Raw genomic sequence first — 11,270 nt, forward strand, 5'->3', positions numbered from 1 at the left:
GCCTGGCCATGGGTGAGTGTGCCGTCCAGAGCCTGGCCATGGGTGAGTGTGCCGTCCAGAGCCTGGCCATGGGTGAGTGTGCCGTCCAGAGCCTGCCCACTCAGGGTGGGAGAGTGGCACTTCCCCCCCACACCCCCTGGCAGAGCTGGCCACCTGGGGCCAGCAGCAGGCCCTCATCCTCTTGCTTTACACACTGCCTCTCTCTGGAGGGTATCTCTGGCTTCTGGATCAGGTATTTCTTCCTGAGAGTCTTTTACCCAAAAAGCCCTATTCAAAAACTAAAGAAGGGGCTGGGAAGGTGGCTCAGTGGTAGAGCGCTTGCTTTGCGTGCCTGAGGCCCTGGGTTCGATTCCTCAGCACTACATAAGCAAAAAGAAAAAAGCCAGAAGTGGCGCTGTGGCTCAAGTGGTATTGTGCTAACCTTGAGCTGAAGAGCTGAGGGACAGTGCCCAGGCCCAGAGTTCAGGCCCCACGACTGGACCAAAAAAAAAAAAAAACACTAAAGAAAAAAGGCTGTGAACAGTGCTTAAGTAGATTGGGCAGTGAGCGCAGTAGTCTCCTAAAACCCTAATACAGCCAGGGCTGATGGCTCATATGTATAATTATAGCTACTCAGAATTGTAACTTAAAGTACCTGGCCAGACAAATCTGAGAGAATCTTCTACAATTACTATCAAAAAGCCAGGACTGGCAGGTAACCCGTGGCTGATACCTTTAATCCTAGCTACTCAGGAGACTGAGATCTGCTGGTCATGATTTGAAGCCAGTCTGGACAGGAAAATCTGTGAGACTCATCTCCAGTTAACCACTAAGAAGTCAGAAGTGGAGCTGTGGCCAAGTGGTAGTACTAGCTTCAGTCCTTGAGCTCAAGTCCCAGAACTGGTACCAAAAAAAAGAGAGGAAGAGACATGTACATGAGGTCTGAGGAGGCTGATAGGCCTTCTGTGGTCAGATCAGATGTCTGTGGTTATCAGTGCCTTGTTCTTCCTCCTGAAGGTCTTCTGGGACCAGGAAGCAGCAGGCCCATGAGAGCTCCAGGCCCTTGTCCATTGAGCGACCCGGGGCCGTGCACCCTTGGGTGAGCGCTCAGCTGCGGAACTCCGTTCAGCCCTCGCACCTCTTCATTCAAGACCCCACAATGCCCCCCAACCCAGCCCCCAACCCCCTGACACAGCTGGAGGAGGCCCGCAGGCGTCTAGAGGAGGAGGAGAAGAGATCCAGCAAGCTGCCCTCCAAGCAGAGGTGGGTTGAAGCAGGAGGTTACCTTAAAGGTGGCCCCAAGGCCTGCGATCCACAAGGTTGGCCCCTCTTCCACCTAGAGCCACTGAGAAGCCCTACCGGGAAATAGTGGGGGGTGGGAGGTCGACAGAGCGTGTCCTCAGCTCATGCCAGGGAGCTCTGTGGTCCCCAGTTTGCCGGGGAAGGGACAGGCAGGCACACAGGCAGGCGGCCAACAGCTGCTGGGCAGCCTGTGGCTTCTTGTCCTCCTTGGGGGATAGCCACGCGCGGCACAGCCACAAGAGGGTGCTGGCGCTGTAGCGCAGCCTCTCCTTCCTGGCCTTCTCTTCCTTCAGGGTATCAGTGGTTGGACTCATCGCACTGTAGCTCAGCAAAACCTGTTCTGCCCTCAAGAGGAAGTTGTGTTGCCCAGGCCACCGGCACCGGGAGACTCCTCTTTTGGGTGGCAGAGTATTTTGTCCAGGCAAGACTATGGTTTTAAGGCTGTTCTACTGGACTTTGTAGTCTACCAGAATTCTCACTGTTCCTTCAGAAGTTGCTGGCTTCTCTTATCAGCCTGGTCTTATGTGGCATGGTCCTGGGTCCAAACCCGTTTCTCCAAGTTGCTTCTTACGTAGCTGTGCAACCCTGGTCTGCATTAGTGTCCGCCTGTCTATTCCCTCAGGAAGTGTGCTTGTGTCCCTTGGTCCTCAGTGGTCCTCATGACTTATATAGGCTCTGAGTCTGTAGCAGCTCTGGGGCCAGAACAAGTCATAGCGATCTCAACCCGAAGGCCAGGCCACCTGTGCTCTGTGCAGGAAATGCCTCCCTTCCCCCGGCTGAGCTTGGCACGTGTCGGGCCCATGACCTGGCAGGGTTGCACCCCACGTGATGGACATTGCTATGATTTTCTCCCTCTGGCCAGGGATGCCAGCTGAGCTACAAGAGCCACTAAGCCCATGTCTGGGGGCCTGGGCTCCTGCAGGGTTTCAGCTAGTGCCTCCAGCCTTTCAGTTACTGGTTTGTCTTGTCTGAGGTCAGAAGCTACAGGCTCCTGGGATGGCCCCCAGGCAAGTCACAGTAGACACCGTTCAGTGTCCCTGAGTAACACATGCAGGTGTGGGATCCGTGCAGACAGGCCTCAGTCACGGTAACAGGCCCTGATGTCCACACAGAGCACTGCCACCATCCACCGCTGGGTCCACACTGGCCTGCAGAAGGCGATACCCTGGAGCCCCATAGGAAGAGCCTCCCCAGGGAGTGGTTGCAGACGGGTCTCTCCAGGAGGCTCTGCAGTGCGGAGATGTCAGCAGGGGACAGAAAGGCAGCTCCCGGCCCCCAGGTCAGCAGTTCTCCTCAGTGTGTTCCAGGGATCACGGAGAGTAAATGTAGGTGCCCTGACCTGGTGATGACGTGGTCCGTGGCAGGCCCTGACCTGGGTGATGACATGCTCCGTGGCAGGCCCTGACCTGGTGATGACGTGGTCCGTGGCAGGCCCTGACCTGGGTGGTGACGTGGTCCGTGGCAGGCCCTGACCTGGGTGGTGACGTGGTCCGTGGCAGGCCCTGACCTGGGTGATGACGTGGTCCGTGCAGGCCCTGACCTGGGTGGTGACGTGGTCCGTGGCAGGCCCTGACCTGGTGATGACGTGCTCCCTGGCAGGCCCTGACCTGTGTGATGAGGTGCTCCGTGGCAGGGCCCTGACCTGGTGATGGCGTGGTCCGTGGCAGGGCCTGACCTGGGTGATGACGTGGTCCGTGGCAGGGCCTGACCTGGGTGATGACGTGGTCCGTGGCAGGGCCTGACCTGGTGATGACGTGCTCCGTGGCAGGCCCTGACCTGGGTGGTGACGTCCGTGGCAGGCCCTGACCTGGTGATGATGTGCTCCGTGGCAGGCCCTGACCTGGGTGGTGACGTGGTCCGTGGCAGGCCCTGACCTGGTGATGAGGTGGTCCGTGGCAGGCCCTGACCTGGGTGATGACGTGGTCTGTGGCAGGCCCTGACCTGGTGATGACGTGGTCCGTGGCAGGCCCTGACCTGGGTGATGACATGTTCCGTGGCAGGCCCTGACCTGGGTGATGACATGTTCCGTGGCAGGCCCTGACCTGGGTGGTGACATGCTCCGTGGCAGAGCCCTGACCTGGTGATGAGGTGCTCCGTGGCAGGCCCTGACCTGGGTGATGAGGTGCTCCGTGGCAGGCCCTGACCTGGGTGGTGACGTGGTCCGTGGCAGGCCCTGACCTGGGTGATGACGTGGTCCGTGGCAGGCCCTGACCTGGTGATGAGGTGCTCCGTGGCAGGGCCTGACCTGGGTGGTGACGTGGTCCATGGCAGGCCCTGACCTGGGTGATGACGTGGTCTGTGGCAGGCCCTGACCTGGGTGGTGACGTGGTCCGTGGCAGGCCCTGAGCTGGTGATGACGTGCTCCGTGTCTCTTACTTGCCACCAGTGGCAGCTCCCGTGGGCGGGCTCTTTCGCTGCTGCTCTCCTTGTCCGCTGCCCAGTGTCCAGCAGTGCTGGCTACGGCCTCCTCCCCCTGACGTGGGTTGTTCCCTAGGTATGTGCAGGCGGTCATGGAGCGGGGACGCGCCTGTGTCCGGCCAGTGTGCACGCCGGTGCTGAGCGTGGTGCCAGCCGTGTCCGACTTGGAGCTCTCCGAGACAGAGTACGTGTGACCCAGGGTTCTCCGGTCCCACCACCCGGCCTGTGTCTGTAGAAGCCCCGAGGCTGGGGAAGGCCTCTCCATCAGGAGAGCTGGTGACCAACTGACCCTAGGCCTGTCCTTCATCGGTCCTCTGCCCTAAGTGCTTCCCAGCCATCCTAGACTTACAGGTCCACAAACCTGCACAGAATTGGCCCTGGTGTATTGCTCTTCCTAATTTTTTATTTAGTCAGTCTTTAGGTGGTTAATTGAAGATAAGGGTCTCACAGATTTTCCTGACTTTGAAATGATCCTCAGATCTCAGCCTCCTGAGTAGCTAGAATTACAGGTGTGAGCCACCAGCGCCTGGCCTTAATTTGTTTAATAAGTAGCTGTGCAGAGGAGTTTCAGTTCCACAGGTCAGGTTATGAGCACAGGGCGTCTTGATCAGTACCCCCATCTTCCCCTGATTAATGCCTCTCTTCAGGCACAGTCCTCTTGATGTGGTGCCAGTAGCTTGAGGTGCACTGGTCTGTCGTGAGGTCTGCCTGCCGCTGCTGCGGCCCCATGTGGGCGGCGTGGCCATGGCTGACCATTCCCTTCCTGTGCTTCTGCTCTAAGGAGGATGGGATGCCCTGGGGCCTTAGGCTTTGCGAGGCTCACCCAGCCCCGAGTCTGTAAGCTCTGACCACGAGCCAGCCGCACATTGTGTGCTCTCACGTGGCCCCAGTCTGCTGAAGAAATAGCTTCCAGATTGGTAGCCTCCATGATCCTCCAAGGGATGGTCCAAGCAAGCCAGTGCCTGGGAGCCTAGTGTGTGAAGTGGACAGCTTCCTCCATCTAGACTCAAGAGGGTGCCCACAGGCTGGACCCCTGCAAGCCTGGGGTAGTTCCAGGGTCGTGGGAAGAGCAGAAGAGACACTGCCCGTCACCTAACTCAGAGCCACGCTGCACTTTAGGTTGAACCCCAAGTTCTAGCTCCATGCCCATGCTAGAGACCCAGCTAGCCTGTGGACTGAATTTGTAGATCTGTGCACAACTCCATTGTCCAGTCCCTACCCTTCCGATGTTTGAAAGCATTGGGAGGTTAGACTTTACTAGAGTGCAGACAGTTGGACTACTAGAGTGGTGAGCCCAGTGTCTGGCGCGGCCACGTGAGCAGCCAGCTCCCTGGGGGGTGCTGCCTCATCAGCGAGACCTAAGGCTCCTCCAGGGGCATCAAGCTGGCTTCCCAGCGAGCATCCCGTGGCACTGGGCACCAGATTGGTAACTGGCCTTCAGAGACACAGTGGTGAGTGGCGGGGCCTTGGACACCGTGTTCCTCAGTAGAGCTCACTCTGGCGCTGCCCTGTCCTCTGGTCGCAGCTGGGGTCTGGGAAAGTGCCCTTTACCTTGACCGTAGCCCATGTTTACCACTGTCTGCCATAGGGTGAAATCACAGAGGAAGGCAGGCGGCGGCAGTGCCCAGCCCTGTGACAGCATCGTCGTGGCCTACTACTTCTGCGGCGAGCCCATCCCCTACCGGACCCTCGTGAGGGGCCGTGCCGTCACCCTCGGCCAGTTCAAGGAGCTGCTGACCAAGAAGGGGAGCTACAGGTGAGAGGAGGGGCCGCCCCCAGCACCGTCTGCCCGGTCCCACCCACCTCTTAACCCACTTCTCCCCACCCAGCTGTTGCCTGCCGCTCCAGGCCGGCTGGGCATGTGGGAGAGAGGCTTCCTTAGAACCCAGGCCCTGCAGGCCCCAAGCCTCCAGGTGGCTTGGGCTCCATTTCAGAGCTAAGAAAATAGACCCAAACGGGTCGATAACCTGCATGTGCTGACTTCATCCTGGCTGGCCGTGCCCCGCCGTGGTCCCCTGCTGGCAGAGTCAGGTGCTCTACCTGACTCCTCCTCCCCCACTCATGATAGGCCCGGGACTCCTGGGGCACTGTGGGAAAGCAGGAGGTGCCCTGCGATTCTGCAGAGGCTGCTGAACTGGGCCAGAGCTCATTTGGGGTGGTTTCTTCTGTGAATAGCATGACCATGAGCGTGGCCTCAGTCTTCTGCTGCCTGTTGGAAGGAAGCTGAGGTGGCTGAGTCAGGGCCCCTCAGAAGCCCAAGGCTGCCCCACACACCCCGCGGGGTGTGCAGCCTTGCCAGCAGCCCCAAGGCGGGCCTGGCGTCATCTCGTGTGTGGTCACTACACCAACGGGGACAGAACCTTGCCCTGAGAGTGCGCGCGCGCACACACACGCACACACACACGCACACACACACACACACACACACACACTCCTCTGAGTGGCTCCCTCACCACTTGCCATGCTCTGTCCCTAGATACTACTTCAAGAAAGTGAGTGACGAGTTTGACTGTGGGGTGGTCTTTGAGGAGGTGCGGGAAGATGAAGCCATCCTGCCCATCTTTGAGGAGAAGATCATTGGCAAGGTGGAGAAGGTGGACTGAGCAGCAGCTGCAGACGCAGACACACCACCACTGTGCATCACCCTCAGAGCCATGTGACCGTCTCGCACTCAGGAGCTTGTGTGTGGGGACAGCGCGGGGTCGTGTCCGGGGAAGGTGTACCACCCCCACCCTGCTCCTCCGGGGTGGGTGGGCTGGGGTCCCTCTGGGCTTCTCTGGCCATTGACGAGGGCTCACCCCCATAGCAATACTATAGCTTTCTCCCCGGCAGGGCAGCCACCCCAGTGACCCCCGGCAGCCCCGTGCTGCTGAGCCCAAGGCCCACCCACGGATGCCTCACGCTTTGGCTGCGTGCCAGGTCCACCTCTCCCTCTGGGACACTGACAGACCTGACGGGTCCGGGCCTGTAAGTTGTACACGTCACGGAGTGCCTTCCACACAGCTGTATCCTGCCTGCCACTGTGTGAATCTGGCGGTAGGGTGCCATGGGCCCTCCTCTGCCTCTCTCCAGCCACTGGCTGGCCAGGTCAGCCCGGCCCCTCCTCTGTAAGGGCCCATGTAAATAGTGTACATTTCTCAGGCCAGGGCCGGCAGGGGCGGCCGCAAGCCCGTTTTTCATGCAATGACTTGTACAATTATCTTTTCAAAGGTACTTGGATAATTATGAAATAAAAGTCTTTGAACCTCCCTTGGCTGTGGGGTGTGCCTGTCTGCAGTTGCTGGGGCTTGGCTGTCGGGGGCATTGCCCTGCTCCAGTCCAGTGGTGAAGAAGGCCATCCTGGCCTCCCACGGGCAGAGCACGGGGTCTGAACTTCACCTCAGGCTCAGGAGCAAAGAGCCCACAGTCAGCCCGAAGGGCCCCACAGGCTGAGGTAGGGCCTCGGCAGGGTCCAGGACCAGCCACAGAGACCAGCAGCTGGCCTCGCTCAGGAAACACACAAAAGAGTGTGGGACTAAGTTTTTATTCACAGCACACAGCTCCCTCTGGCACCAGAGAGGCCGACTGCTCCCCAGGCCCAGCCGGTGTGGGAGGGTCTGGCTACAGCTCTTCCTTGGACCCCATGGTAGAGTTGGTCAGTAGCTCCTAGACAGGATGGCAGATGTCCCGCTCAGGGCCCTGCCCCCAGCCCTGCCCTGCCAGGAGCCCATCCAGAGGCTGGGGACCTAGGACGCTGTACCCACCGGGAGGGGGGCCGCAGGCTCCTCCATGGGCTCCTCCTCAGGCAGCTCACCCCCTCTGTCCAGGAACTTGGAAAAGGTCTCCAGGTCCCTGGCACTTGTATATTCAATTACCTGTGGGGGGGCGGGGGGACAGGAGAGCGTCAGGTCCTGTCCCCATCCTCCCAGGCCATGCTGGAAAGGCCCCAGAGGAGTGGCCGCCACCCAGCCCACCCCCACCTTCTGGCCTGGCCCTGCAGGAAAGAACTTGAGCGTGGGGAAGCCGTGCACGGTGAAGGCCTCCAGCTCGTTGGCTGTGGCGTCCAGCTCCGCAATGACGATGTCTTCGCGGTCCTTGTACTTCTCAGCCAGTGCCTCCCAGGCTGGGGCCATTTCCCTGCAGTGTCTGCACCACGGGGCATCTGGGGAAGTGTCAGGGCTGGACCGGCTGGTCCCTTCCTGCCCTCCCCCCCACCCCACCTCTGCCTGCCACCTTCAGCACTCACAGAACTTGACAAACACGTTCTTGGTCTCATCAAAAGCCACCTGCTCAAAATTCTTGCCCACCAGGGTCTTGACGGGCCGCTGGTCCCAGTCGGGAGGTATCTCCTGGCTCAGGAGGTACGGCTAGGGGAGCAACAGGCTTTGCTGAGGGTCCTCAGCATCAGGCCAGCCCCCCCCAGCCTGTCCCCACCCTGGGCCCACACACCTTGATTTCACCATGGAGGACGGCGTGGCAGAAGGCAGCCACGGAAGCCGAGGTGATGGGCTCCCCGCCTGCCCACGAGTACTTCTTGGTAGTCTCCACGTTGACCAAGCGCAGAGAGGGGGCTGCCTCAGCCTGGAGGCCAAAGTACTGCAGCACGTGGTCATTGTCTGCCGCCACGTCCACCACCACGAAGAGCACCTGCGGCGGGAACCCAGGCTGGCGCTCTGCCGCTCTGCCCCTCCCCCCGCCCCCCAGCTCCACAGTACCTGCCCCCGGAAGCCAGCAGCCGCCTCCCCAAAGCCTGCCAGGAGCTCCCGGTGCGGAGCCAGCGTTTGGTTCACAAACAGCAGCAGATGGTTGAGGATCCTGGCAGCGAAGATCTTGGGAGACGTCTGCAGGATTGGGGGGCTCGTGACTTCGCAGGCCACGTCCCTGCCCCCGCCCCCTGGCACGCAGGTACCTGCAGCCTCACCTGGCGGTTGAACTCTGTGACCAGGCGCATGCTGTGTGTGACCAGGAAGCGGGACAGGTCCCCCAGGTCCAGGCCAAGCTCCTCGTCTACCGGGAAGTCGGCCCTTCCCTCGTCGAACTGGACGCCAGGGGTGTCAGTGGGAGCCACAGCTCTGGCCCCACGCCCACCTTGGTCCCCACCCACCTTCTTGAAGAGGACCACAGTGTCCTTGGTGAGGCCAAACTTCTCAAAAAGCTTTGGCTGGTCCGTGAGGCCGAAGGTCATGTCCAGGGCATCCCGGGCCAGGGCCAAGAAGGTGGGCACATCCTCGTCCTGCAGGTCCTGAGGGCCAGCCGTGAGGCTGGCAGGCACCTCCACACCCGCTCCCACAGGGGCCCCACACCCAGCGTACCTGGAAAAAGCCGATCACAACCACATCCCGGGCGTCCCTCAGTGCTTGGGCACCCTCTGCATCCTCCAGGAGAGTGGCGCTGGGCCCCACCCGGCGTCGCAGCCACTCGGCCATGCTCTCAGCCTCTCTGGGCCCTGTGGGGAGTCCCACGGGTCCAGCGCCAGCCCCTGCCCCCCCCCCGCCCCCGACTGCCCCTGCCCCATGCTTGTCCCACACCTGTATACTCCTCAGGGTGCGTGCGGTTCCCGTCATGGAAGAATTTGAGCGTTGGGTACTCCGTCACACCAAACTCCTTGGTTAGTTCTGGCTCCGCAGGCCCATCCACCTTGGCCAATGTGGCCGGGGCTGACTCAGCTGCCAGCAGAGCAGCTGCCCTGCTGTACTCAGGGGCCAGTGCCTGGCAGTGACCACACCACGGAGCGTCTGGGGAACAAGGCCAGGAGCTCACCAGGCCTCCCGGGTCCCACCACGCCAGGCCCCTCCTATCATATCCAGTGGGAGAAAGGGAGTTCTCTTCATACCCTCCTCCTAGGCCTCCACCAGTGCCACATAGAAGAGGTTCTCAAACATCCCAGGCTGGCCAGGTGCTGGTGGTCATGCCTGTCATTTTAGCTACTCAGGAAGGTGGGATCTGAGGATTGCTGCCCAAAGCCAGCCTGAGCAGCAGCAAAGTTCCTCCTGAGACTCTTATCTCCAATGAACCACTCAAGAACTGGAAGTGGAGCTGTGGCTTAAAGTGGTAGAGCACTAGCCTTGAGCAAAAGAGCTCAGGGACAGAGCCCAGGCCCTGAATTCAAATCCCAGGACTGACAAAAAATAATACAGAAAAAAAAATCCCAGGAGCACGGTAAGGTTTGGGAGATTTGACAAGAGCCTCGATCCAGGGTTCCAGAGGACATGTGGCTGAGGCTCACAGTGGCTTTAAAGAGCCACAGAAGTGCATGCCACAGCGACCACAGCCTGTACCCTGAAGGACGTCACTAGCCACTTGGAGAAGTGTCTCTGAGGTGGGGACATCGGTGTCTAGCCATAGCTAGCAGGGCCAGGGTGTGTGGGTTATGTCCTCTGGGTGCCTCCTGCATTATCACCATCTGTGTCCACTCAGGCTGAAGCAGCCCCTGACTCCGGGCCATACTCAACGCCAGGCCTCCCCGTCCAGGACCCTCCCAGGAAGCCTCGGGTCGAGAGGACACAGATTGCAAGGACAGTCCCGGGGTCCAGGCTGCAGGAGTCTGAGCCTTCCGGCACTCAAACCTGTGGCCCAAGCACTTACAGAATTCCACCAGCAGGGCCGGGTGCTCCCGCAGGGCCACACTCAGGGTGTGGTGGCTCAGAACCAAGACCCCGTCCTCCTTGGGAATGTCCTCCTCAGGGAGACCCCTGGAGGGGTGGGGGACCGAGGCCCCCAGCAGGAGCAGCAGCAGCAGCACGGGCAGGCGCTGGGTGTCCATGGCGGCGCTGGGCCCCGAAGGCTAGAGTAGATAAGGAGACTGGGGACCAAACAGCAGCTGCCACGTGGCACCTGGCTAGGTCTCGAGGAAGATAAAGCCACGGGTAGGAAAAGGCAGAAAGAGGCAACACAGGGCAGGGTGCCAGACGGGGGGGGCAGACAGAGCGGAGGCCATGGTAGTCTGGGCCCTGGGCGGGGGGCCAGGAGGTCCTTGTGCAGCATTAGTGGGAGCCCCAGGCCGGCTCAGTCCTTCCAGTCCCTGCGACCTGGAGGCGCCACTCTCAGGACCTGCGGTCGGTCCTGTCGCCGTCCGTGATGAGGGACCTGACCACGTAGGGGCCCCGCACCAGTGGGCCCGCCGTACCTCCTCCACCGGCATCATGAACTGGCACTCCAGGGCCCTGGGGCCACAGCTGCCCACCATGTGGATGGCCTTGTCCACTGTGGGAGGGGGGATGTCAGGGGCTGGTGTGGCCCACTGTGGCACCGAAGCCACGCTCTCCACCTCTGCCTGCTGGCCCGCCTCGGCCACCCCCCCCGCCCTCCCCAAGCCTCCCCACCCCCTCCCTGTCCCCCCCTCCCCGCTCCCCTCACAGCGGCCCTGTAGGTGTGGTGCAGACACCTGAGGCTGCTGACCATCTCCCTGTGGACCTAGAGGACCAGAGGGCCTGCAGAAGGCAACGGCAAGTGGGCGCGGTGACCCCCGGGCGGCACCCACCTTGAAGTGGACACCCTCCTTCTGGGTGAACACGCGGGTCTTCAGGGTGGCCAGGTCCCCTGTGGGGAGAGAGCCCTAGGGTGGGGGGGAAGGGGATCAGTAGGGGGGAGGG

General features: G+C 60.9%; 2 protein-coding genes across 2 annotated transcripts in view; one reads left to right on the forward strand and one right to left on the reverse strand.

Annotated features, from left to right (window-relative positions):
• The window catches only part of Axin1 (axin 1), a 36,356-nt gene extending 29,408 nt beyond the window's left edge, over positions 1-6,948 (forward strand). Inside the window, exons 10-13 of the mRNA XM_013011737.1 lie at positions 997-1,242; positions 3,776-3,883; positions 5,288-5,455; positions 6,176-6,948. Coding sequence (XP_012867191.1) covers positions 997-1,242; positions 3,776-3,883; positions 5,288-5,455; positions 6,176-6,302 — 649 coding nt within the window. The 3' untranslated portion in view covers positions 6,303-6,948. The remainder of the gene's footprint in view (positions 1-996; positions 1,243-3,775; positions 3,884-5,287; positions 5,456-6,175) is intronic.
• A 287-nt stretch (positions 6,949-7,235) lies between these two features.
• Positions 7,236-10,441, reverse strand: Pdia2 (protein disulfide isomerase family A, member 2). The gene is made up of 11 exons (XM_013011461.1): positions 10,264-10,441; positions 9,207-9,413; positions 8,991-9,124; positions 8,783-8,920; positions 8,600-8,716; positions 8,394-8,519; positions 8,128-8,325; positions 7,925-8,045; positions 7,659-7,840; positions 7,443-7,553; positions 7,236-7,344 (listed from the first exon to the last, which is right to left on the reverse strand). The coding sequence occupies exons 1-11, from the start codon at positions 10,439-10,441 to the stop codon at positions 7,300-7,302; spliced, it is 1,557 nt and encodes a 518-aa protein (XP_012866915.1). The 3' UTR covers positions 7,236-7,299.
• Between the last annotated feature and the right edge of the window lie 829 nt (positions 10,442-11,270).

The sequence above is a fragment of the Dipodomys ordii genome, unplaced genomic scaffold (genome assembly GCF_000151885.1).
Source record: "Dipodomys ordii isolate 6190 unplaced genomic scaffold, Dord_2.0 Scaffold14, whole genome shotgun sequence".
Taxonomy (NCBI): domain Eukaryota; kingdom Metazoa; phylum Chordata; class Mammalia; order Rodentia; family Heteromyidae; genus Dipodomys; species Dipodomys ordii.

What these genes read in the sequence shown, in the direction of transcription:
- Pdia2 (XM_013011461.1), bottom strand. Translation starts at nt 10,441, where the DNA reads ATGGACACCCAGCGCCTGCCCGTGCTGCTGCTGCTGCTCCTGCTGGGG. An exon ending in GCACCCTGAGGAGTATACAG is followed by an intron (nt 9,125 to 9,206) that starts GTGTGGGACAAG and finishes GACTCCCCACAG; the next exon opens with GGCCCAGAGAGGCTGAGAGC. An exon ending in TCCTCCATGGTGAAATCAAG is followed by an intron (nt 8,046 to 8,127) that starts GTGTGTGGGCCC and finishes TTGCTCCCCTAG; the next exon opens with CCGTACCTCCTGAGCCAGGA.